Below are 26,678 nucleotides of genomic sequence, written 5' to 3' on the forward strand. Positions count from 1 at the left end.
AAATTATCAAGGGTTCATGAGGGAAGGGAGAGTGGAGAGGGAGGGGAAAAATGAGCTGATACCAAGAGCTCGAGTAGAAAGCAAATGTTTTGAGAATGGTGATGGCAACAAATGTACAAATGTGCTGACATGATGTATGTATGGATTGTGTTAAGCGTTGTATGAGGCCCCAATAAAATGATTAAAAAAGAAAGAAACATCAGACTTTGGGTATATCAACTGTAAGTATATAGTTTGAGATGAAATTTGTGACCCTGCCAGTTCACAACCTACATAAACATTTATAATTTTGACTCTCTTATCTTTTCCAGTTTCAAAATGAAGCCAGATGTTGTGCTTAGGCATCTGTCCATTGCTGTGGCTGCCACTGACCAGAGCTACATGCCACAGCAGGTTACAGTAGCTGTGGGGAGGACGGCCAGTGATCTTCAGGAAGTCCGAGACGTGCACATCCCCAGCAACGTTACAGGCTATGTGACACTGCTAGAAAACGCCAACATCAGTCAGCAATGTGAGTCAGCAAAGATAGTGGCATGCCTTTCTAAAGAAAGGGTTGGGTGGGCGGAGGAAGGAAAGGAGTGTTTTTTAGCAATTGCTTTATGTCAGGCCTCATTCTAGGAGAATCTCTGAAGGGGGAGGCACTGTTAGTTTTTCTTTTGATAATTGCTTCTCTCCATGTCGATTAAAAATCATCACTATATCATCTAGTCATTGTTTTTAAAAATGATGGTCTAGTAGTCAGCTTTTTAATTTTTTTTACCATAGACTGTATTTTATTCGTTTTCCCTTATTGGAAAAATTGGAAGCATTTAAGCAAAACTTACAGTCCTGCTCCCCTGGACTCTAGGGAGCCTCTGAAGGCCTTGGTGTGGATACTTTCAGACCTTTTGGGGGGGTATTTGTGTGTGTAGTGAAAGTCCCTGGGTGGAGCAAACAAGTGTGTGTGAAACTACGAACTTAAAGATTGGTGGTTTGAAACTGGCTTGTTTACCTGCTTCCATAAACAGTACAGCCTAGAAAACTCTCTGCAGCAGTTCTACTTTGTAACACACGACTTGCCATAAGTTGGAATCGATTAAACAGCAATGGGTTTGATTTCTGTTTTATAATTTAGATACACACACAGACACACACACACAGACACACACGCACACACTTTTCCTCCCAGAAAGAGTTCTGTACCGTATACACTAATGTGTTTATACACATATAACATATGTCTGTCTGTATTTATACATATGGATCTGTACACACATGGATCTGTACACATCTTTTATGTATAGAGCATAGGTGTCTTTTACAAAAATGGTGTTATTCTATATATGCTCCTTTATAATCTTTTTTAAAAAGCATGTTGCCATATCATATATTCATATACACCTTCAGTGTTACAAGAGCAGGCTTTAATTTGAACAAGCTCCTTATGGTAGGCATCTAGATTGTTTCCAGTTTTCTGCTATTATAATCTTACTTCCCACATGGGATTTTGGAAATAATTACAAATTTGTGATTTCTTTCCAGGCTTATTTTATTTGTGTTTTGCCTCATTTCTTCTAATGCTTTCCTGGGCCAAGCAAAGAGTTCTTACTTTGCTCAAAGGAACTGAGGCCTCGGGAGGGAGAGTCTTTGAGACAAAGGAGTCGTTCAGCTTGGCCTGCTGTGTTCTTTCCTCTAAGCTGTGTCTGTTTTCACATTCTACCCCTCCTCACCCTAAAGAAGAGCTTGTGTCATCTTTTAAAAGTAAATCAGGCCGATGGCATCTATTTGGACTTAATTATTAAAAAATAATTCTCATGAACCAGCTATTGGTTTATTTATAACTCATCCAAGTTTCTGAACCTTAGGGAAAACTCTAGTAGTATTTATAAATATATATAAATATTTACCATGAATTTAGGTTTGTTTTTTTAATGCTCTTTGTGTTAATTTTCAAGACTTGGAAATGTTGGTTTTTCATGTTATTCTTAGTACTTCTGAAATCGGACAGTGCTTTAGTGGCAAGTTTATCGAGCCTTCGTTATCGCACACATTATTTTATTTCTGTTGCCGAGGTATTTCTTCAGAATTTTCTTTTCCAAATGTAAATGGCTATTTTGCTTCTAATTTAGAGCCCACTGTGTACTGAACTCCTCTAGGGTTAACCTGGTGCTGAATTGATTGTCTGTGCTTGACAGATGTGCAGATCAACATAAAACGGTGTCTTAGCGATGGATGTGACACTAGGATTCATGGTCTGAGGGCTGTTGGCTTTCAGAGAATCAAGAAGTCTGGAGTCTCAGTCTCAGATGCTTCTGCAATATGGTACTGGTCCCTGCTGACATCTCTAGTGACGGCGTCCATGGAGACCAACCCGGCCTTTGTCAAGACAGTGCTGCACAATACCCAGTAAGTCACTCTTCCAGCCCTGCCCGGACCCACCCGTTCTTCTGGGATGCCTGTGGGAATGTCATTGTGGAGTTTCCTGGCTTTGTGACTTGGTCAGAAGCTCAGCTCTGGGTGCCCTGCTGTTTCTTGTTTTTATCTTTTTAGCTGTTTTCTTTAATGTTCTTACCATACAGATTTTGTTTCTAAAATTTCTTGCTGTGTTGTGTGAAATTTTACAGACCAAATCAAATTCCCGTTTTATGGTTTATATATCAAAGTATTCTATGATGTGGGTTGCATTCTCCACAGTGTGTCAGCCCTTTTCCCATTTCTGCCCTGATTTTCACCATTGCCTTTGCCTAAATATCCTCTTTCTTTCTGAATTCTCGAGGAGGGACCTCATGCCCCAGCGGGTAAAGCATTGGGGTGCTAACTGAAACGTTGGCGGTGTGAAAACACCAGCCACTTGGCGGAAGACAGGTGAAGCAGGCAGTTCTGCTCCTCCCACTCCCTCGCGCTGCTGTGAGAGGTGGAATAGACCCGATGACCGTGGTTTTGGATCTTCATGTTCCTGTCTTCCCGTCTTTGCTCTGGGCAGATGTCCTTCCGACCTTTTTAATTCATCAGTGTGGGATAATTCATCCAAGGGACACATTCCTCTCGAGTATTATTGTGTATTTTATAGGACTGTCTATTTGCCCATCTCTAGAAATGACATCTGCTTCAGGTCAGAAGGGTATTGTAAGGGTTCCGCCAGTCTCTCTCTGACTGGTCTGTCTGGTCTTTTTTGTGAACTTGGTCTTCTTTTGTTGTGTATTTTTCTTCCACTCTCTCTAGGGCTCTGTCGTCAGAGTGGTCTAGTTCTTCACTGTCCCATCAGGGCCCTGTCACTAGTGACCCTCTATGAGCTTGATCACTTGCTGGTTAAGGCGGTGTGTTGGCCAGACTTCTCTACTGGAAAACAATTCTTCTTTTTGCAATGAAGAAATATCAAGAGATATGTTGAGACTGTATAAATAGTCTTTTGTGTACTTACGTCTGTATGGATTTAGAGATTACGATTTCTTTCAATGGGCTCGAATCCATCATAAGTTGAGGTTTAGGTTGTCCTGGGTTGGCCCTTCTAGCTAGTCCACCTGTCCCTTTGACATGTGCTCAACCATTTTAGGCCACTCCCTTATTTCTGCTAACAAGCTAGTCTAGGTTCCTCCTGAGCATTCCACTTAGTATTTCTCTAAGGAGCTCTGGTCCCTTCCAGTAGAAGCACACTCAGTGCTGTAGGGTGTTGCTTCTCCCAGACCCTCTCAGCAGTCACAACTAGAGACTATGTGAATGTGTACAGAAACACACACACACACCTGGTGTGCATGTGCACATTTATATTGTGCTTACCTTATTTTTCTTTGTCTGCAATACTGAAACCTACAAGTTTATACTGCTGCCTTCAATTCTACTGGCTTTCTTCCTTTCCATATTTGTCACTCTCTTTTCCAATAGTGAGAACCCTGGCTTCAAGCAGCCTTACTACATTTACTTATTTGAAATATGAAGTACTCTGACCAGCCCCCCCAATATACCCTTTCCCATTGCCCCTGCATCTCCAGAAGTATCCTCCTGAGCCCACAACATGGTTTCTCTGTAGAGAATATCTGTCTTTTCCTCAGGCTGTTGCTAATACTAATTTTTTTATAAAAGAAAATGAAAATCTTAAAAGAAAAACACAAAGCACAAGACCCCTCTTAAAGTACTTAGCACTGTGGTGTGGGCAGTGCACTAGTTTTTATTGTACACTTCATGTGACTGCAAACTAAGGCAGGGGCTCTGTAGGCATGCTATCTTTATTGAGAGAACTAGCTCAGAACGACGTCTTCTTGGTCTAGGAGTAGACCTGGTTCATTCTGACCGTATGTTTTGCCCTCTAGGAAGGCATTACAGCACATGCCTCCACTGTCCCTCTCAGCAGGATCAACGGATTTCTCAACTTTCCTGTCTCCCAACGTTCTGGAAGAAGTGGACAGTTTTCTCATAAGGATAACTAGGTAACATCAAGGTCGATGACATGAACTCTTTTGGAGGGATGGAGGTATATATGCATGTTAAATCTTAAGAACATTAAAAACAATCACAACTAAAAATGGTTTCTTTTTATCGGCTGAAGAGAAAGTAAAATATTAATCCCCCCAATCTAAGATCTGTTATCTAGCGATCTCACTGGACCTCAAGAACTGCAGAGAAGTGGAGGTGGGAGAGTCTTGCTGATCAGCCAGAACCGATGTCTCCAATGTACACCCTTTTTAGTGCACTACTGTCTTTGGCCATAGTCCTGACTCACAGTTCGCTTAGCTTCACACACAGGCCTAGCCAGGCTGCTTCTCTGCACTGCTGGGGAGGGGGGGGTGTGTGGCCTTGGAGTTTGTTAGATGGGGAGGCCCGTGGGGTAGGGACACTCGTCTTCGTCTCTGCAAGCCGTAAACACATGAATGTATTAAAGACAAAGCAGCCCCTGATCCATTCAGGGCCTTTCAACAGTTTGAGCGTAATATGTTTAAAAAGACAGACATGTAATGTGGACTAAATCTAAACTTCATTTTTGGTGTTTAAAGGAAGAAACCTTCAACTCCCATCCCCGAAGGCTTATTACAGTGCTCAATCATTAAAAACTCACTTGTAAAGTTGAATTGGTCAAAATTGGTATTATTAGAATGACTTAATATTTCTAAATTAAGATTAGGGTATTAAAGATTTAATTCATTGGTTCCTTAGTCCGTTAGATGAGCTTAAGGGCTATGGGGAAATATTTCTGATAAACATGTAGAAAGCTGATGGCAGGTTATTTTATTTATGGTGATCGCTTACATTGGATTTGTGCTACCTGGATTTTGTCTTATTTCCAACAAGTGAAAAGGTTTCTGCTCTTGTTTTAAAGTTGCTGCTCTACTCCAGAGGTGGAATTAACTCTCCTGGCTTTTGCACTAGCAAGAGGAAGTGTCGCCAAAGTGGTGAGCTCTCTCTGTACCATCTCCGACCACCTGGAGACACAGTACGAGGCCTCGTCTCTCCTTTCCGCCATGGCGTCCGTGAGGCAGAGCCTGCTCCTGAAGTACGGTGAGTGAGTTTGAGTGGGCACATCATTAACCTTCTCCAGTGTGTGACCCTCTGGCATCTTGTTTCTTCGCGCCATTTATGGGCTGGGCTGCTCTTGTTTCACCATGATTCCTAGATTGACATATCATCAGTGTTAGACTTGGACCCGGAATCGGTAGCAGAAGGGGGAGGTCAATTTGTTTATAACAGCAGCCACGAAAGAGGACTCTTGTTGTCTACCAGGCTATACTCCTCAGATGGGTGGCCGTGTTCCTCACAGCCATCTTTGTTGAAGTACACGGACATCTTCTTGTGTACGCCAGGAGGGTTGGGAAGGTGGCGTACTGTCATCGACAGCAACAAGGAAACTCCCCAGGAAGTGGTGCAAAACACCTTTGTCTTAGAACTCGCTCCTCTGCACCACCATGATGACTAGTCAGCAGTATGTGTGGCTCCTGCGCTTCCCTCCTGGGCCCAGCAGGAGTACACCTCTGCACTTTGGTCTCCGTGGGACCCCTCATCCTCCTCAGCATGGGGGCCCTTAGAATCTGTACAAAGCTGGTGGCAGGTTAGTTTTACTTAAGGGCATCAGTGCTGAGGATGTGACCTGCCCTGGTGTGCCTGCTTGTGGTGGTGTGTGTGTGTACGCATGTTTTGTAGCACCAGCTTTAGCCTCTCTCTCTTTGTGGGTCAGGTAAACCGCTCCAGTTGACTCTGCAGGCATGTGATGTCAAGGGAAAAGAAGACAAGTCGGGCCCTGAGAACCTCCTCGTGGAGCCGTGGACTCGGGACGGTGAGTGGTAAATGTCCACCGTCCATTCTCAGTGAAGGCAAGACCCAGTTGTGCTCAGTAGGCGGCTGTGTGGGATCGACTTCAGTCGGCAGTGACTGTCCGTTTCTGGTCCCTTTCTTACAAAGCTGTGTCTTTCTGGATGCTAGTGACCACTTATCGCTGATAAGGACTGGGGAAGCTTCTTTTTTTGAAAAGCAGCCTCTTGCTCTGAGAGTAGAAAACACTCTCTGCCCTGTTTTCAAGGCCAGACGGTCTCTTTGTTGTGTTTTCCCCCAATACTCAGGAACCAAGTGGGTCTGGAGCACTCTACTCCTGAAAGTGTCGTTTATGCTGGTGGTTCCGGGGTGACCCGCTGGTCTGGCACTTCAGGGGTCCGGGAAGGAAGCATAACTCATAATGAGTGGTGTGCCTTCAGCATTTTGCTGTAGCTCGTTTTCCTCCCCGCTGGGGCTTTGTGTCAGTCTCCTGAAGATGTCCCATTTCTACTTAATCTACTGCTTCGAAAGAGCCCCTGGAGTGTACTGCTCAAGTTGCCAGCAGGTCAAGCCCAGCAGCCATTCCAATGGAGAAGGATGTGGCAGTCTGCCCTTGGAACCCAACGGGGCGGTTCTCCTCAGTTCCTGTTCATCAGAACCAACTCACTCGCTAGGGGGTTGAGTTTCCCGCATCCTGCGTTGAGTGTCGCTGATGTGGGAAAGCACTTGAAGTGCACTGGCGTGATCAAGCATTGAAAGGGACCGTCCTCACTGCGTAGGGTTTGGTTCCAAGAGAACCAGACTTTGATCAGTATCCATAAGGAATAATCGGGTACAGTCCCATGGGTAATAGTTTTCATTTTTGTTGACAAGAATCGGTTGCATTATACAATTTATAGATTTGTGAAATAGCACGGGACTATGAAAGACAGAGATGCTCCCAAGAGCGCCCCCTCAACAGGACACCGGTCATCTACTTACCCCTTGTGCAAACTGTCTAGTTCTTTTCGAAGCCTCTCAGCCTGCATGCATTTATCATCCTAGACAAATCCCAGCCACGGCTTCAAGAGTGACTTCATGAAAATGCTACCTTCTTCAAGCAACATCCTTTCCAGTCTTTTGTCTCCTTGAATGAAAGTCACAGTCTTTAAAAACCGTTGACTTCTTTATTTTTTTTATCTCAAAGCAGAGTGTCATAAACAGATTGTGCCTGGTCAGTCAAACTGTGGCCCCCGCATCGGTTCTGACTCTGGGGGTCTGACTGTCCAGAGAGGAAGTCTCTGTCCAACGTTTACAAGGACATCAGATGCACTAGTTACCCGCCTCAAAGGATAGAGTTGATTAGTGTTGATCTGAGTTCTTAGAGTTGTAAGCAATGAGTCAGTCATCCTAACTGTAGCTGTTGGGTTTTGTTTTCTTCCAGGTTTTCTTACCGAAACTGGAAAAACTAGAGCAAGTACTATTTTTTCTTCAGGAACCGAGTCTGCCTTCCAGGTTACACAGATCAGAATTATGGTAATTCTCATGCTGTCTTCTTTAAGCAACCTCCTTCAAGGTTACTACGTTCGCTCTCAAATAGGATTGTGTTTCGGAGGTCCATGTCAATGGTTTCTCATTGAACGTTTAATGATTGTTTATCCCGTGTCAGGCATGTAGCAGAGGGCAGCGACCCAGGCTGGGTGGATTGGATTATTGAAGCCTGGGGAGGGTGAAAATAAGGGTTTGAGAACACTCCAGGAAGCATTTCAGTGGCCTCATTTATGGTGGTGGGGAGCAGTTTTCTTTTCTAGGACTGGATGTGTTTGAAGTATCACTTCCTTGGTTTTGAGTTTGCTGGGAGCAGTTTGAATTTCAAAACAAAGCAGCCACAGAGTTTTTGCTCTTTTGATATTTCCAGGTCCGACGTGGGGGCATCGGAGCACAGTGTGGGCTGGTGTTTGCCTACAACTCAGCCTCTGATAAATTTCACGCAGAAGAACACTTCAAAAGGTTTGAAGAATATGACAGATGGAAGCTTAAGGAGTTCAGGCAATTTGTAAAAAGCAGGTATGGAATTGAAGGCAACCCCTTGTGGTTAATGACACTCTTTGTACTTGGGTATTGATAAAATATATCCTCCCATCTTAGAGGAAGAGTGTTACGAGCCACCCCCTTGGGGCCATAAGCAGTCCTTGCTTTCTAGCCCGCTTGTAAAGAGGTGTCCGTTGACTTGTTCAGAGAGTCGTTCCCAGTCTCCTCTTCAGAGGCATGCACCTTCACAGTGACTGGAAATCAGAGCGGTATGAATTGTGGCACCCTGAGGTCTTCAGTCTTGGTCATCCACTAGGAAGCTTACTCATACTTAAAACGCGACCCTCCCACCCCCCATCCTTTTATAAAAAATGTTTACTAAACTCCTACTATGTGCCATGCCTTAAGCTAGGAATGAAGATATGATAATAAGCAAATTGACGCACCCTGCTCCATAGAACTTAACTGTTAGCTCAGAAAATCAACAAGATTTGATGAGTCAGCAGGGTGAGGAAGGCACTTGTGGGCACACATGGCAGAGCACCCAGCCTACTCAGGGTTGTTGCAGCTGAGAACTGAAGGACGAGGTAGAATGAGCCACTTGAAATGATGAAAGGAGAATGTCCCCAGCCAAGAGAGGGGCACGTAGGAGGACCAGAGGGGAAGTGTGGTGCAGCTAAGGAACAGCAGTCCCACAAGGACTGCTGGGAGGCGCGGAGGGATGCGACTGGAGAACGAGGAAAGGGCCAGCCCCTTGAAGGTTGTTTGTCTCTGTTTTGGGCCTTAGACTTTATCCTTAAAACCATGTGTGTGTATGGTGGGGGGGGGGGTGTCAATGAGGGTGGGGGAGCTATTAGGAGGTTTCAAGAAGAACAGAAGATGAATTTGTGCTTTGGAAGCTTTGCTCTGAACCTGGCTGTATGTAGTATGGATTGGAGGCAGGGCAAATGAGAGCAGGCATCACTGTCACCTAGACAAGCCAGAGGCATGGGTGACCCCAACTAGGGCAGCAACTGCAGCAATAAAGAACTATGGACGAACCTGACAGATCACTAGAAGGTAAACTCAGTAGGTTCTGGAGACAGACTGAACATAGAGGAGAAAGTTTAGATGTCAGTGAGACCCAGATTTTTAGCTGGAGCTGATGGGGAAATTGGTAATATCTTCCTTTGAGATAGAAAATCCCCCAGGCCAAACTCAACTGGAGGGGAAGAGGATGAAGTTTGGGCCTGTTGAATCTGAGGTTCTATGCTGGAGGTAATTTGAGAGATGTTCTGTGAAATGAAATGCCCATGGGATTTGTTTGTTGTGTGAACACCATATTAAGAACTGTAAGAGACTGCTTGTGATTGTCTTTGTTGCTGAAGCTGCTAGTGGAGCTTGGAAGAATGGGCGGTGGCAGCAGTGACTGAGCAGGTAACACTGGGAGCAGAGTGAGAGGAAGCGAGTGAGGCAGGAGTGGAGCATGCCCAGCCTGACCCACTGTTCTGCTCACTTGAGCAGTAGGTATAACCTGGGCCCTGCTGCTCCTGCCATCTACCTGCCTGCTATACTAAGTGTGGAGAACCTACACTCAGAGTCATGTCTTTTGCTTCACCTGGCTGTATCCCACTGGGCCACCTGTAAGCCAGTGCTATAGGAGTCTAGCTTAGGGGTCTTAAAACCATAGGGGGAATAGTAAACAAAAGGAGATCTGCTTTCCCTTAAAGAAAGGAAGGAAGCAAGGAAAGAAAAAACCTTAAAGGACCATGGTTGAATGTTACTTGAATGGACACTAAGCAGCGCATTCCTTTTAGTTTTTAATGTGGGAATGGAAGAAATTATTCTTTTCTCTTTGTTTAAGGATATTTTATTTTTTTAGTGGATATTTACATAGTAAATTCGGTACAAATTGCTCAGTGACACTAAGTACATTTTTCACACGTCAGCATTCTCTTTAGTTGCATTCTGGTTCTATGTCTAGTATTCCAATTTCTCCATCTCCTACCGTCTCTTCTTTGCTTTAAAGTCCCTTCAGACCTTTTGATCTGGTGTAAATGGTGTTTCAGTAGAGCCACTGTGCTTAGAGATAATATCCTTTATTTTGTGTGCCACTGTATTTTGTTAAAAGGTGACCTTGGGATAGTTTTGGTTCAAAGTTTAAAGAGTACCTCAGAGCCACAGTCTTAGGAAGCCCTCAGGTCTCAAATGGGTCCAGTAAGTCTGACTTTTTTAAAGAATTTGAATTCTTCATTTTGTTCTTTTCCTCTCCATCGATTGTGCCCCTGCTCAGCACAGTCAGTAGGGGTAGTCTGGCACCATCCACTTCTTCTGGTCTCAGGGATGATGAGAGGCTGTCAGTCCTGTAGCCTAGTTTCTTCTCTGAGGCTTTGCTTTCCTTCTCCCTCTTCTCTCCTGATGAGTGGAGACCAAGCGGTGCATTTCAGCCCATCTTTGAAATCCTTTAAGAGCCTTTTCATTTCACGAGGATGCAGACCTTGAATGTTGTGAACTTAGTTGCCCATTGACTTAGTTGTCCCATGAGAACAAGGTCCTAAATCTAGAAGAGATCATTCTGGAAGAGTGTTGAACTAGGGAAAAAACTTAGATTAACTTGTTGAGAGGCACTGACATTTAAGGCTCAACAGAGAAAAAGAGGCTTGAAAAAAAACGCCCGAGAAGTAACGGCAATGTCACGGCTTTATCAGCATGAAGCCAAGGACTGAGCAGGAAGTGGATAAAGTGGCAAGTGGGACTAGAAACCAATAACGTATACAACCGTGTCTGTTAGATTTAGCTGCAGTGGTCCTTGGAGGACCCCGTGGGCAATGTTGCCTCCCTTATTATTACTCATGAGTTAGAACCCAATGCGCTGAGCCCTGCATTTGCCATACAGGCTGCTGTATTTCCCCAAAGGGGGGGTGCTCAGGTGAACAGAGCCCTTCTGTCCAGCACAGTGCTACTGGAACTTTGATGTGTGTGCATATCTTCTGGGGATCTTGTTTAAATGCAGATTCCAATTCATTCATTGGGGATGGGGCCTGAGGGTCTTCCATTCCAGCAAGCTCCTAGGTGACAGATGCTGCTGACCCACTGGGCACGCTTTGGATTCCAGCCAAATGCTTACCCACCACACTACCAGGGTTCCGTTACTAGGCATGTTTTGGATCTAGGAAAATCTCCGTGCTGGAATTCCTTTGGCAGCATCCCTGACTGAGGTTTGTTCGTCTCTCTATAAAGACAACAATGGAGAAATCACGGCATAGCACACAATCCAGTCATCTGGTGAACCATGTTCTGTTGAAATCTACCCTTTGCAATAAGACTCTCTGGTCATAATGTTGACTCTCTAAACCAATTAGAATAAATTTTCCTTCTATCACATACCAACAGCTCCTTGGAAGAACGACTGGGCTTTCTACTCCCATAAAGTTAGTCCCAGAAACCCTTAGGTTGTCAGTATGAGTCAGCATTGACTTGATGGCAGCGAGAGAGAGATTACATACACACGCCTTTAGAAATTATTTGATCTTATTGTTGAACATACACACAGCAAAAACAGACCGCAATCTCGATGTCTCTGAGGGGACAGTTCAGTGACATTGAGTGCAGGCGGCAGCCATTCTCACTTCCATTTCTGAGCTCCGTGTGCCCTTAACACCCCTTCATGAAGTGTCAGTGCCGCACACGGAACACGATGAGATAAAGGTGTTTTTTTTTAAGTAAACATTATTTTCAAAATCTGTGTACATCTCACTGTGTGCTTTTTATTTGCTGAGATAAATGCCTTTTGTTTGTTTATTGCTTTTGTCAGATTTTCAGAGGGGTAAAAAATTCAAAAGGAAAGAAGAGAATTATGATTTCTGTGCTATTTTTCTGGTTTCAATAATTATTTCGTATTTATCCCCTTCACCATTCACGTCTTACCTACGAGATATGCTCAGGCTAAATACTAAATACTTCCTGCTTAATTGTTGTTTTGTCTTTTCAACTGAGCAGAGGCTGTATGGGAACCAAGCCTGCACGAGACAAGCCCGTAGCAATGGGGCTTTCTGTCGTAATTGTTGAGTGCACAGCAGAGTATATACCACTTCAACCATTGTTACAGGTACAATTCAGTGACTGATTGTTCAGCCATTCCCACCTTCTAGTTTCTGAGTTGTTCCTGTCTCAGTAACAAACTCACTTCCCCTGAAGTTCCCAGCTCATCTTTTGAGTTGCTGTTGTCACTTTGATCCACATCAACTCCAAACTCACTGCCATCGGGTTAGTGCAGAACTCCTGTGAGGTTCTGAGACACTCAGCTTTGCCACCTGGTGGTTGGGACTGGGAGGCTTGTGGTGCGTAACTATCATGCCACCAGGATCATTCGTCAAAGAGCATAATGCGAAAAGCAGGCAGCATTTCTATGAGTTTAGCCAAACTGTTGTTTGGTTTTAAGATTTTAGGGGCTATTTTTGTTTTAGCCTTTGAAGATTTTCTCAGGGCCGTTGGTTCAGGGGTTGGTCCACTGCCCCATGGTTCCAGAAAGTCTATGAGAATTTGAAATTCTGTTCATTTACCCCCGTCTGTAATATCTACTGCTGCTACGGCAGAAATACCTCCAGTGGATAGCAAACATTTTTCTCGTAGAATGCTAGAAGCCCAGACTCCGGGCGCTTGACTCTACGGTAAGCCTTTCTCACTCTGGGGAAGCTCCTTGTCTCTTTGAATTTTTGCTCTGTGGTGATATTCGCATCTTGCTTCCCCACCTCCACTTCTACCTTGCTTGTTTAATCTGTTTTATATCCCAGTAGAGATTGACTTAAAACACACCCTACATGGACCCTACTTCATTATCATAACAAAAATAACCCATTCCAAATGGAATTATAGCTATAGCCATAGAGGTTGGGATTTATAACATGTTTGGCGGGGGTGTGGGGGCGGATGCACAATTCAATCTATAAGATCTGCTTTTGATCAGAATTCTTGTGTTTAATCTTTGACCAAAATGTTCAGTAGTGATAGCCGAGTACTATCCAGTTCTGGCCTCTGGCAAAGCAGACAAATGGAGACAAATTGGCCATGCAGTCTTTAGCCTCCAGAGGCACACACGCACTCACCATGATCTCTTATTCCTGAGCAGCTCTCCTACGATGCCTCATTCTGTTAGTTAACCCAAGTTGCCCCTGAATTCCCAGGTTGTATTTGGGTCTGATATAATTTCCATTTTATAGATGAAGCTGAGAAGTAAGAGGAATTTATTACCAACAACCTCATATATTCAACAAGGCTCTATGTATCACATTCCGTCTTTGATTGTTAATTGACAGGCAATATTCAAGAGGACTTCCAAAAGTTCATGAAGAAATTCCATGATCTCCCCCCACCGCACCCCCTTAAAGAATTACAGTTTGAAAAGCTACCACGGCAGCTCTCCCCTGCCCTATCGGATCTCCATGAGTCAGAATTGAGAACGTCCATTATCTCTTGATTCCAGAATGCCACTTAGGCAGCGCCTTATGCATTAACCCTTGAGAAGTTTAGAAATAGGGAAATGTTTTGTGATCACCCTTGTGTTCCCAGGATTGGTTGCTCCTCAGATGACCTTGGAGAGGATGACCCCGTCGGCTGGTTCGAGCTGGAAGAAGAGTGGGACGAAGCAGACGTCAAGCTGCAGCAGTGCAGAGTTGCTAAAGTAAGCTTCAGCGAGGGTGTCCTTCTCAAAGCCTGACTTCCTTCAGCATTTGTACTATTTATTTTCTGTTTGTTGTAGGTGGTGGGTGGCTTAAAAAAATTTTTTTTCTTACTTTTTTGGTTTAAAACATTTAAAAAATATATCTATTTATTTTGGGGGGAGGGCTTTTTTGGTGTGTGTTTCAAGACCTTCCCAGAAGACCTTTCAGGTCCTTTGCTCAGTAACCAAGGATTCTGAGCCCTTCTCTTTAAACCTCTCTCATCCTCTCTAGTATTTGATGGTGAAGTTCCTGTGTACCCGTCAGGAATCAGCAGAGCGCTTGGGAGTGCAAGGCTTGAGCATCAGCGGGTACCTGCGGCCTGCCAGGACAGATGCAGAGCCAAGCGCCGCCGTCTGTGCTCACTGCAGGAAGGACTCTGAGGAGAGTATCTGTGGGGCCACGCTCCTCCTCAGGACCCTTCAGTTCATCCAGCAGCTCGCCCATGACCTGGTAGGGTTTCTTCAGCCAGCAGACCTTACTCATTTAGGAAAGTCAGTGACACTGAAGGGAAGTGAACCACAACCAGTGCGCAAGGCCCATTCATGCAGTATGAATGGGCACACAGCAGACCTCGTGTTACTTGGTGACATCAAAAGGGCCCTGGTAGTACAGCATTGCCACCTGATGGCAGCAGTTGGGGAGGGAGTAGGTGGCATATGACCCTGGTTAAGAAGTCTGGAATAGATCTTAAAGATCCCCCACTGTGGTTACTGCTGGTAGACTGGAGATAGTCAGCAAACCTCTGGGGTTTGTGCCTTCTATAAATCCTGGGGAAATTATTACTGATTTTGCAGTAAATTCTTTGTTTTGGGTTTTTGTTGTTGAAAGTACCCAAAGTTTCCTTTGATTTAGTACATTTCCTAGTGAATAGTGTCAGAGAAGAACATGATTTACCTGAAGAATTGGAGCTCGCCACATCTGATCTACAATAGTGCCCACTCTTGACCTGATTTGGCTTCAGAGCACATTCAGGCTGGTGCTCTGTTTAGCTATGGTTTGGTGGGCCTTTGTTATTCAATCACTCCTGTCACTGCAGAAAGCAGCAAGTTAGAGGGAGATGCTGAAGTGCAGCAGGTGCACTTAGAGCAGACTTGATGCTTATCCGCCTGCATGCAAGGCACAGACCTAACCTCTGAAGTAGAGTCCTGAACTGTAATTACCATCAAGACGATTGACTTTAAGAGTCAATCAAACAAATATGCTCTGTAAATGGTCACCCAAAATACTAAGAATTAAAATGAAAGATTGACTTTTGTTGAAGATTCTGTGTTTGAACAGAAGTCAACAAACGTATGGTTAAAGGCGCATGGGCCCCATGGGTGCATTGGGTTATACATTGGGCTGCTCACCTCCAGGTCAGCAGTGTAAACCCACCAGTCTCTCTGAAAGGAGTGAGACTTTCTAATCCAGTAAGGAGTGACAGTCTCAGAAACGCACAGGGTCACTTCTGCCTTGTCCTGTAGTGACCCTGTGAGTCCAAATCCACTCAAATTGAGTTGATGTATATGCATGTGTACACGTGCACACACACATATGTACACAGGCACACATATATTTTAGAAAGTTCCACACCAAAATTAGTTCACAAATTTGCTAGTGAAGGGTACACATCAGGTATATGGGAATTTCATTCATGTGGAATGAGACGTTTCAGCTTTTCTCTAAATGTTTTTGTTTTGTCTTCTCTGATCTTCATAATTTCCTAGGTGCAGCAAAAGGAAGGTGGCTTAAAGTACAAATCTCTCCTAGATTTTGCAGCCCTTGATTTGCAGATCTTCTGGAATTTCTATAATAAATTAAAGCAAAAGTAAGTGGAGAGTTATTATAAGGTCATAATAATTTAAACAAAACTCAAAATGTCTTGGCTTTTGCTATCCTAAATGGAGAGGGTGTTTTTGTTTTGATTTTGGCTTCCTGCTAGTTTATGTTTTAATATGAAAAAATTGGTGATTATTGAAATTAACAGTTCATACTTCTGTACTTTATTTAGATAGTGTTTTCCCAAATATTTTTCTCATTTGATTAACCTTGTGGGTCACAAGTATGAGAGCAGTATCCTCAGTTTACCGATGAAGAACTGAAGGTCAATAGAGACTGCCTGGGGTGGATTTTCAGACTACTAGTACAGGGATCTTTCCATTCTTTGGCCCCCTCACTTGCTTTTTTTTTTTTAAGCCAAGTCCGGTGTCCAGTTGCATGGCTTTGGAGGCTACAAGAAACTTGCCCTTTGCTCTCTGAATGTTCTCCATCTTTTCTGTAGCCCAAGAGAAGAATGCATCTACGCCCAAACCCTGCTTCTGCAGCTGCTCCAGAGCTGCTTCTCAGTGCTGCAGGGAGACGCACAGGTTGTCTCTGAGAAGCAAAAGGCTCCCAAACAGCGCCCTGAGCGGATGGAGGACGCCAAGGAGCTCTACACACACTTGTGTGATGGTAGGCTTTGCTCTTCTCTGATGAGATGCAGCACTAAGTAGCCCCCGGGGACTGTTGTGGTCGAGAAGAGGAGTGCTCAGGAAAGAGATCCTTTCGGAGGAAAGCCGGTGTTTCCTCTGGAGTTCAGGATTTACTCCCTCAGCAATCAGCCTCTCTGCCTCCGTGTTTCTCTTACACAGTTGTGTTCTATTGAGAGAGAGATTTCTGTCACACCTTAGACCCCAGGATGAGAGTGATCAATTGAAGATGAGAAGCTATGATGGTAGATTGAGGCTTAAAGATATGCATTCAACCATCTGAAGTTCTTGGTTAGACTTTGCCAAGTGGTATCTCAAAAGGATAGAGAAACTGTCAGATAAAAACCAGTACATACAGTCTTTTCTTTAGTTAAATGTAAACAAACAAATAATTTTATTATACTCCCTAACCTATACAGAAGTATGCCTTAACAAAGTTAATACCTTTGTTCTGATATTAACTACAAATGAAGAGTGGTGAGTTTATAGACTAGTAATACCAGATACATATTATAAATTAATGGATGGAATCGATTCATGGTAATGCCAGCATTCATTTTTATCAGTGGTGGATAAGGTCGATGGAGACTCTGTGCTCATGGACGTTTTAAAGCAAGAAGTCAGAAATACTCTTCTCAATGGAGCTGCCATCTTCTTTCCTGACCGACAGACCCGGAGGAATCATCTCTTCACCATGATGGTAATTGCTTCCTTTATAAGTATGGATTCCCTTCCTAAGGCTTGTTAGGTTGGAATTTTTATTGGTCTGTGTGTTCCCTGAAAACATGTTAGTTTTACTTCTCCAAATACTTACCCAGTACTTACTGTATGCAAAGCTTTGTGCAGGCACACAGAAAACTAAGGCCATGATACTGTATTCAGGTGGAGATAACCTGTCTCCACCTTGCAATGCACCAACACAGTCTCCTTTATGACTGACTTACAACTATCTTTTCTGTTTTACGTTATGAATTTTAATTTTGAGACAATTTAAAACAAATACGAAAGTAAACTAAATAATATAGTGAACCTCTACCCCGGTGTCCCCATCACCCAGCTTCAGTAGTGATTAATTCAAGCTAATCCACTTTCATCCATAATATACCTCTCCCCTAGTATTACTTTGGTATAAATTGCAGGCATATTTTATCCATTTATTTATATCTGAAAAGATGATTCCACCAAGCTTTATGCCCCAGGTGTTTTTCTTACCCTCCTAGACCCTTCTCCCTATTACTCAGACATTAGTATAACAGGTGAAAAATGCTTTCATTTCAAATAATACATAAGAATTATATCTTCAAATAGAATATCCTGTGCAAAGTGTGTTAGACAGGGTTCTCTAGAGAAACAAAACCAAAACACTAATAATTTTATATATATTTATACAGATAGATAGATAGATAACATAAGAAATAAACAGCTAATTAAATTATAAAGCAGTACAAATGGCTCAGTGCAAATCACTCCTGCGAGACAGTTGTGAGACACTGGCAGTCCTTCAAGTCTTGAGGGCCACCAAGTAGTCCTCTGTAGAGCAATTCAGGCTATCCAGGCACAGGCAGCAACAGCAAACAGCAAGGCAGGTCACCAACAGTCAGCCAGATGACAGGGTCCAACAGTCCCCAGCTCAAGAGATGTAAATTCCAATGGTGTGGCGAAGCAGGTCCTGAAGGAACCTCAAATCACAGTGACACAGTCCACGGGTTAGGTGTCCCACTGGTAGTGTAGCTTGCAAGTGGAGGCACAGAACAAGCAAGGCAGCCGCACACTGGTCCGATGATTAAAGAGCAGGAGACAAGAAAGGCGAGGCTCGTGGAGCCATTTATCTCTCCGCCCTTCAATTAATTCCACATGTGTTTATGGGCCAGGTTAGCACGATAACTAACTACCTCACAAAGATATTCTAGGCAAAAGATATCCTATGCAAAAAAATTCTGAGTATGTATTTATATATGAAAATGAGTGAGATAAATCTTAAAAATAATAATACAACATAAAGTAAATAATTCCAAAATAAATAAAATGAATAAGTAGTAAACACATCTAGGTAAAGGAACTGTAGAGAGTCCAGTGTCATTGATGGTAACACACAGGGAAACATAGTACACTAAGAGAATCATCTGATAAAGGTCAGTCTTCCTTATACATAGAGTTGGAAGATCCTAATGAAATACCAGTAAATAAATTTAACAACACAGGAATAATACTCCCAAATTTATTGCCCCAAGATAATCTTTATACCTTAAACATTATTTAAACCAAAATTAACCTCTGGAGGCCTTAAACCAAACAATACCTCACCTTATCTAAAGACTGTTTGCCCTGTACATTGTGCTCTCTAAAGAATTTTCTATATGGGATTAAATTGACAATAGCAACTAGAAAGCTCAGACAAGAACTTAGGGCCAGTGATTTATATTAATGAGGAAGATACAATTTGGAAAATGAGGGTTCAAATGGTTGCACAAATTGGAGAATGTGATCAGTGACATTTAATGGTACATATAGAAATGGTTGAATTGGTGCATGTTCTGCTAGGTACATTTTTTGTTTTTTAAATCATTTTATTAGGGGCACATACAACTCATCACAATCCATACATACAGAGCACATTTGTACATTCATTGCCCTCATCATTCTCAAAACATTTGCTCTCCACTTAAGCCCCTGGCATCAGCTCCTCATTTTCCCCCCTCCTTCCCCACTCCTGCCTCCCACATCAACCCTTGATAATTTATAAATTATTATTTTGTCATATCTTACACTGTCTGACATCTCCATTCACCCACTTTTCTGTTGTCCATCCCCCAGGGAGGAGGTTATATGTAGATCCTTGTAATTGGTTCCCCCTCCCCACCCCACCCTCCCTCCACCCTCCCGGTATTGCCACTCTCAACACTGCTCCTGAAGGGATCATCCGCCCTGGATTCCCTGTGTTTCCAGTTCCATCTGTACCAGTGTATATGCGAGGTACATTTCAATGAGAAAAAATAAAACAAAGTTTAAAAATGTAAAAAAATTCTGAGTTGGGTTCACTTTAGGAATGCAAAGTTGGTTTAATATTAGAAAAATCAATAAATGACATCAGAGAGGAAAAAATCATACTACTAAATACGGGAACATTTTGAATGAAACTCAACTCTGATGATGGGTTAAAGCAGCAAAACCAATAGCTAACTAGAAATAGACAGGCACTCCCTTCATCTGACGGTGATAGGAATCCAAAACCTACCATAAGTAGCGTATTGACAGGGAGTCATTAGAAGCGCTCCTTTCATAAATCCATGAGTAAGGCAAGGCTGCTTCCACGGCTTCATGTCAGTCATGTTGGTGGGCCTACCCAGTGCTGTGAGGCACAAAAAAGACTTAAAAAATTTTTTTAGAAAGACTTAAACAAATAATAATTATTCACAGATGCTTATAGGTTCTTTTCTATTGCTTATGTAAACAAGCAGCTAGTAGACTTATTAACAATTTGGTGAAAGTAACTAGATAGAGGTTTTTAAAAATGCCATTTTTATTGCTAGCAACCACCTATTAGCAAACGTATTACATGCTCTCTGGGACATACAAAGACCTGTAGTGATAGAGTGAGCCAGAGAAGCTTTAAATGTGGCTCCTGATGCCAGCGGACTACAGTCTCGTTGGACACATCCACCATAAGGAAGAAATCACCTTGTGTGCAGTAGGTGCTGAGGCTAAGTGACTGAGGAAGGTTTCAGAGAGAGTAGGACCTTAGATTATATTTCTGAATGTAGCAACTGTTTGCATATAAGCTTGAGTGATTGGTTTTCACATTGTGAATTGTAACCTTTGATCACAGCATCTGGCATGACCCAGTCAGTCCACTGGGTAGGGCCCTATCCTTTTGATTTGTCTGAAGCATTTACCAGGCAATGGAGCAAATTGAGTTATTATTTGCTGGTATGTGTTCTACGTAGAAAAGTAGAAGGAAGGCGTGTGACCTCTTGAATGACGTCATTGTCTTATTACAAGCAACCCAGTCATTTTCCCTTTGCCCATCCTTTCTGACAGCTGTGATGGGACTTATATTTTCCTTTCTGCTGATGAATTGAATAGCAATGTGCTAAGCAGTTCATTCTTTTGGTAATTGTGTTCTTGTGATTATATCTCCACTTCTCTCCTGTGACAGGCTAGGCCCTGAGTCTTAAATCTGGGAATCCCCAACAGTGCTGTGATTTGTAGTAGTTAATGCATTAGACTTAAATTTTCCGTGAGGCTGTCTGCTCACCCTGCTTTTCATCATACTTGGGAACAGTGGTTCATCACATTCATGTTACCCTTGCTCTCTGGGCTGTCATGGACTAGATTTTCTAACTTGCACATTTGCCGATTTTCTAGAAGAATGTCACCGAGCAGGAGCACAAGCCATCCCAGCAGCTTACTTTCCGCTCACTGTGCACCCATTTTAGGTAAGTTTTTTATCCTTTTCAGTTGTCAGATATGTCCAATCTTTCGATACCACATCCTTTCATGTGCTTTTGGGGTCTCCTCTTCTTGGCTAGACAGTCAAGTTTCAGGAGTAAGATAACGGGAGGCCTAGGAGGGACTAAAATCATGGTGAAATACTGATCACATCAGGAGCTCAGTCCAAGTCGCACTCCTTCTAAGATGATATGGAACTGAACCCCTGAGGATGTCTTTGAGTATCTCTGTTTTTAAGTGGTTTTGAAAAACCGAAACTGAAGCTAAGGCTAGTGTGGGCTCCTCTACTCAAGCCCAGCTACTTGAAACCCCAATTACAGAAGCCAAGAATGGGGGAGAGGTAGTTTAGAATATATCAAACCTGACTCTGCATGTGAGGAACAAACTTGGAGATTTTTACAAGCTTCGATTATAAAAGAAGCTAATGAATGCTCGGCTGTATAACTGGAGGTATGGATTCTTTAAGAGGGAAGGAATTAATGGCCAGGCTAGGGCCTGCAGGTCAGACAGTCTCTGCCATGGGTGCCAAACTCGTGGGGGTGGGGATGGGGGGTGGGGTGGTGTCATGGAGAAATGCACTCTGAATCAAGTGTCAGAGATGATGAAGAACTGAGGCTCAATGTAGAGGACATTTGAACACCCAGGCTTGCTTACCTGGATTGTTTGATTGGCCATCTTTAAACATATGAGAGAGTGTCATGAGATTAAACAGATTTCACAGTGGTGGTCAGAGGAGTTTATTCATCAGATAGATTCCTCGGGATCTCTTCTATGGGTTCATGGGTCTGTGTATGTAGGACACATGGATACTAGCTCTGTACTCTCCTCATCCGAGACCTTTTAATCTGGAAAGCAGATGTCATGCTGGTTTGTGTCCTTACAGTGATAAAGATCCTGGTGGCCTTCTACTTTTACCTGAGAAGAGTGACCTGGCTGACATGAACATCAATGAGGTCCTGGCAGTCATGAACACGCTCCTCTCTGTGGCTGCTCGTGAGGTAACTGATGGCTGCCTTGAGGCTCCTTGGCCGAGTCCCTTTAGAGTCTGTGACCAGCAGTGTGTCTTGCCCTGGACTCCTCAGCTACTGGGTAACTCCAGCTGTGTTACAGTGCCCACTGCACATAACTACAGAGTTTCCATCCAGCCAGCCTTGGCTTCTAATCAGCCAGCCCCCGGCAGATGAGGGAGGGCGCACTCTCCTGTCCCTTGGCTGTCAGCGCGTGATGAGTGCACGGACATGTTCATGATGATGTCCTCTGGAAACAGTGGAGAGGATTTTTGCCCAGGCCCCTTGTGTTGTCAGCTGTTGAGCCCAGGAGTCATTATATGAGTATATCTGTGTTATACATTTGGTAGGTTATTACATAAATAGGATCATTAAATTTGAAACTATAGTGCCTTTTTTCCTGTGCTGATGGTTTTAAAAAATTATTTCTTGCTATCCTTAAAAAACAAAAAAACGCGTACTTGATGCACCAACTGGGTTGAATGCTCGGGGATATTTGACAATTTCGGGTTTCTAGGAGCCCTGGTAGCATAATGGATTATGTGTCAGACTGTGGTTCAAACCCAACAGCCGCTCTGCCAGGATAAAGATGAAGCTTTCTGCATCGAGCATACTTAATGGTGCCTGCGGATAAAGGTTTCCAGCCTTGGACACTCACAAGGGCAGTTCTGCGCTGTCCTCTAGGGTTGACATGAGTTAGAGTTGACTTGATGGCAGTGAGTGTGAATTTTTTTGAGGGATAGGATAGAGATTCCTGGTGCCACATTGGTTAAGTGCTCACTTGCTAACTAAAAGGTTCGAAGTTCAAATCTACCAATCACTCCATGGGTCAGAGATGTGGCAGTCTGCTTCTGTAAATATTTACAGCCTTAGAAATCCTGTGGGACTCTTCTACTCTATGAATCAATAGCAGGAGGTTGGATTTGGGGTTTTAGAGATAGGACTTAAGAATCTGCATTTTTACTATTTACCTCAAGAGGTGCTGCAGTGGTAGAATCCCTGACTAGGGAGACCAATATCTACCCCCTTTGAATTAATACAAAGTCTAGGGAGGTAGAGGGAGCTTATGGTGGGATAATTCAAATAATTTGTCTTGACTCTTGTAGCTGATTGTCTGTAAATCTCTTACTTTTGTCAGAGTTTTACTGTTGAACCATAATGTTGATGGTTCAAACTCACCAGTAGCTCCAGGATAGAAAGTTGAGGCTCTGTGCCCTGGTACATATTTACTGCCTCCAAAACCCAGACTTGACTCAGTGGCAGTGGGTTTGGTTTACTGATTAGCACCCTGACTTCATTCATCCCCTGCCCCTGGAGTCATGGAGTCGTGACTGCTTATCCCTCCGTTTGCTTGTAAAGACGTTTTTGCTTTGCTAGCTGCCATCAAATCGATTCTGACTCAATGACTTTGTGAAGAACAAATAAAACTGGAGATGAGTCAGTGATGGAGATTGAGATTTGCAGTCATTAGCACAGAGTAGCTTGGGTTGGCCCACCTTAGTCCTCAAAATAACCTCTCTGCTTTTGAATAAAAAGGTCTTTTAAAAAAAATCATTTTATTGGGGGCTCATACAACTCTTATCACAATCCATCCATCCATCCATTGTGTCGAGCACATTTGTACATTTGTTGCCCTCATCATTCTCAAAACATTTGCTTTCTACTTGAGCCCTTGGTATCCGCTCCTCATGTTTTCCCCTCCCTCCCGCATGCCCCTTCCTCATTAACCCTTGATAATTTAGAAATTATTATTATCATACTTTACACTGTCTGATGGATCCCTTCACCCACTTTTCTGTTGTCCATCCCTCAGGGAGGGGGTTATGTGTAGATCCTTGTGATTGGTTCCCCCTTTCTACCCCACCTTCCCTCCACCCTCCACTCTCAGCACTGGTCCTGAAGGGGTCATCCACCCTGGATTCCCTGTGTTTCCAGTTCCTGTCTGGACCAGTGCACGTCCTCACTATGAGTCAGATCCGACTAACACCCAACAACAGCAATGGTAGCAGCTCTACTTCCCGTATCAGGAGTTGGTATGTACTGGAGCTAGACTGAAACCCAGGCTGCTGGATGCTGAGTGTTGCCCTCTCTCCATTGTATTAGCCTTACTGCACGGTGTATGTGGGGAAAGGAGGTAGCTTTCGTTCAAGAGTATTTTCCATGAGCTTTTCATTTGGATTCATTTGCCTGTGATACAAAAGAAGTTGTAGCTTTCTTTTAACCTTCTAGACCATGGTTCCCACTGAAACAGTTGAGTTATTTTTTTTAATAGTTTGTATTGTCTTTAATTTTAAAATATTTATGGTTATATGAAAGAGGATAATTTAAATGTTTTCTAAAAGATGGTCAGAAATGCCTATTTTTGAATTTTTAAATAAGTCTGTTATTTTCCAATGTAACATATATCTGCTGAATGTCTGCTATGTGCTAGGTCCTGTGGTAGAGAAAAGAACCTTGTTTGCTGAGCATAGTCCTAAGAAGCAGACAAACATGTAATCAGACAACTACTACATAACTCAGTAAGGGCCATCAAGGGGTCCAGTGGTGATACAGAGGGTTACTGAATCCTAACTGATGGAGGTGGGGAGTAGACCATGGAAAACGCTTTTCAGAGATGATTATACTGTCACTCATTGTGAAACCATGAATATGGTTTAATCAAAGACTGGGGCAAGGTGGGAAGGACAGATATTTGAAGCGGGATGACCCTGGTCACACTTTGAATATGTTGGATTTATGGTTCTTGTAGGACTTTTGGGGGTGAGGTCGAGTTGGCCACTGGAGATGAGTCAGTGATGGAGATTGAGATTTGCAGTCATTAGCACAGAGGTGATAGTTGAAGCCATGGGTGTTGATGTCATCAGATCTCCCTGGGCACCTCAAGAATTTCGAGAAAGAAAGTGCTTAGCAGATCCTCTAAGTCCCCTTAAACCAGGAGTCTGATGACGAAGGAGGTCACTGATGCTTTTGGAGATTGGTGTCAATGGATGATGATAACAGAAGAAGTAGAAAGGGAGGAAGTGGGGGGAAGGCAAAAAGAACAGGTGTCGACAGCTTTTTACAGTAAAATAGCCAGACAAAAGAGGTGTGTGTACAAACAATGAAAAGAAACAACCATTTTTTAAAATTAATAAATCATTTTACTGGGGGCTCTTGCAGCTCCTATACCAATCCATATATCAATTGTATCAAACACATTTGTACAAATGATGCCTTCATCATTTTCAAAACATTTTCTTTCTGCTTGAGCCCTTGGTATTAGCTCCTCTTTTTTCCCTATCCACCCCCAACCCCCACCCTCCCACCTTTGTGGACCCCTGATAAATTATAAATTATTATTCTTTTCATATCTTATACCGGCTGCTGTCTCCCTTCGCCCATGCAAATCAACCATTCTTTTAAGGACTAGAACATACAGCCACCTCCGCTCTCGGCAAAGACCTCCGCATCTCTGATTCTCGCCGCTGCTCCACCAGCAACCATGACCTCCTGCAGCCGTGTGGCACTGGTGACCGGGGCCAACAAGGGCATCAGCTTCGCCATCAGGCGCGAGCTGTGCCGGCACTTCTCCGGGGACGCGGAGCGCAGCTGGGTGGCCGTGCAGCAGCTGCAGACGGAGGGCCTGAGCCTGTGCTTCCACCAGCTGGACATCCACGACCCGCAGAGCATCCGCGCCCTGCAGGACTTCCTGCGCTGCGAGTATAGCTGGCTGGACGTGCTGGTCAACAACGCGGGCATCACCTTAAAAAATGCTGATCCCACACCCTTTCATATTCAAGCAGAGGTGACCCTGAAAACCAACTTTTTTAGTACCCGGCATGTCTACACAGAATTACTGCCTCTCATAAAGCCCCAAGGTAGAGTGCTCAATGTGTCCAGCATGGTTAGTCTCCGTGCACTGAAGTCCTGCAGCCCGGAGCTGCAGCAGAAGTTCTGCAGTGACACCATCACAGAGGAAAAGCTGGTGGCCCTCATGAGCAAGTTCGTAGAAGACACAAAGAAAGGGGTGCACCAGAAGGAGGGCTGGCCCAACACTACCTATGGCCTGTTGAAGATCGGCGTCACCGTGCTGTCCGGGATCAACGCCAGGAACCTGAGTGCACAGAGTCCAGGCGACAAGATCCTCCTGAATGCCTGCTGTCCCGGGTGGGTGAGAACTGACATGGCAGGGCCCAAGGCCACCAAAAGCCCAGAAGAAGGCGCAGAGACCCCCGTGTAGTTGGCCCTCTTGCCCTCAGATGCTGAGGGGCCTCACGGGGAGTTTGTTTTGGAGAAGAAAGTTGAGCCGTGGTGAGCGTGACACACACAGTGTCATCCTTGGGTGCCATTTTGTTCCTACTTTGATTCAATTACGGGACAGTTATCTGATACTTGTCAACATTTCTAATTCTACTAACTCTTTCGTGATTCCCCTCCACCTCCGACCCCCAAATGTTGTTAGGGGAAAAATATGTGTAATCAGTGAAAAGAATAACCAAGAATTAGTAGATGAATAAAAGTGGGTCTTGGTTAAAAAGAACTAGAACATAACCAGTCCATTTGAGGTTCTCCTCCTCAATTTGCCCTTCTATGGCTTATCCTTCTCCCTTACCAGAGGTAGGTAACTACCATCCTGAAATTTGTATCCATCATCTCCTTGTTTTCTTTCTAGTTCTTCCTCCACAGCACGCCCATTTTGCCTGACAGTGACCTTTAGTGGGATCATCTGGTGGCCTGTCGGCTGTAACTTGCCTTTCCACCCCACAGCACTTTGAGAGTCATCCATGCCGATGTACATACTGGAGTTGGTTGGTTTTCACTCTATGTATTTATGTATTCATTCTACTTTGGAGGAAAAGTTGAGTTACCTT

At 43.7% G+C, this 26,678-nt stretch overlaps 2 protein-coding genes across 2 annotated transcripts in view; both read left to right on the top strand.

Moving 5' to 3' along the window:
• ZZEF1 (zinc finger ZZ-type and EF-hand domain containing 1) overlaps positions 1-26,678 on the top strand; it is a gene marked incomplete at its 5' end in the record, with an annotated part of 114,624 nt that overhangs the window by 28,831 nt on the left and 59,115 nt on the right. The window contains 14 exons of the mRNA XM_045293333.1: positions 312-511; positions 2,175-2,385; positions 4,287-4,403; positions 5,291-5,469; positions 6,143-6,241; positions 7,640-7,731; positions 8,114-8,262; positions 13,774-13,885; positions 14,157-14,375; positions 15,632-15,732; positions 16,186-16,355; positions 16,939-17,072; positions 20,738-20,808; positions 21,705-21,819. Of these exons, the coding sequence (XP_045149268.1) occupies positions 312-511; positions 2,175-2,385; positions 4,287-4,403; positions 5,291-5,469; positions 6,143-6,241; positions 7,640-7,731; positions 8,114-8,262; positions 13,774-13,885; positions 14,157-14,375; positions 15,632-15,732; positions 16,186-16,355; positions 16,939-17,072; positions 20,738-20,808; positions 21,705-21,819 (1,969 nt within the window). The remainder of the gene's footprint in view (positions 1-311; positions 512-2,174; positions 2,386-4,286; positions 4,404-5,290; positions 5,470-6,142; positions 6,242-7,639; positions 7,732-8,113; positions 8,263-13,773; positions 13,886-14,156; positions 14,376-15,631; positions 15,733-16,185; positions 16,356-16,938; positions 17,073-20,737; positions 20,809-21,704; positions 21,820-26,678) is intronic.
• Positions 25,310-26,047, top strand: LOC105979822 (carbonyl reductase [NADPH] 1-like). The gene has a single exon (XM_045293519.1). The coding sequence runs from the start codon at positions 25,310-25,312 to the stop codon at positions 26,045-26,047; it is 738 nt and encodes a 245-aa protein (XP_045149454.1).

Source organism: Echinops telfairi, unplaced genomic scaffold (assembly GCF_000313985.2).
Source record: "Echinops telfairi isolate 266 unplaced genomic scaffold, ASM31398v2 ScPeMD7_2010;HRSCAF=2546, whole genome shotgun sequence".
In the NCBI taxonomy this organism is placed as follows: Eukaryota; Metazoa; Chordata; class Mammalia; order Afrosoricida; family Tenrecidae; genus Echinops; species Echinops telfairi.

Excerpts from the sequence above, each read along its gene's own strand:
- LOC105979822 (XM_045293519.1), top strand. The coding sequence starts at position 25,310 with ATGACCTCCTGCAGCCGTGTGGCACTGGTGACCGGGGCCAACAAGGGC.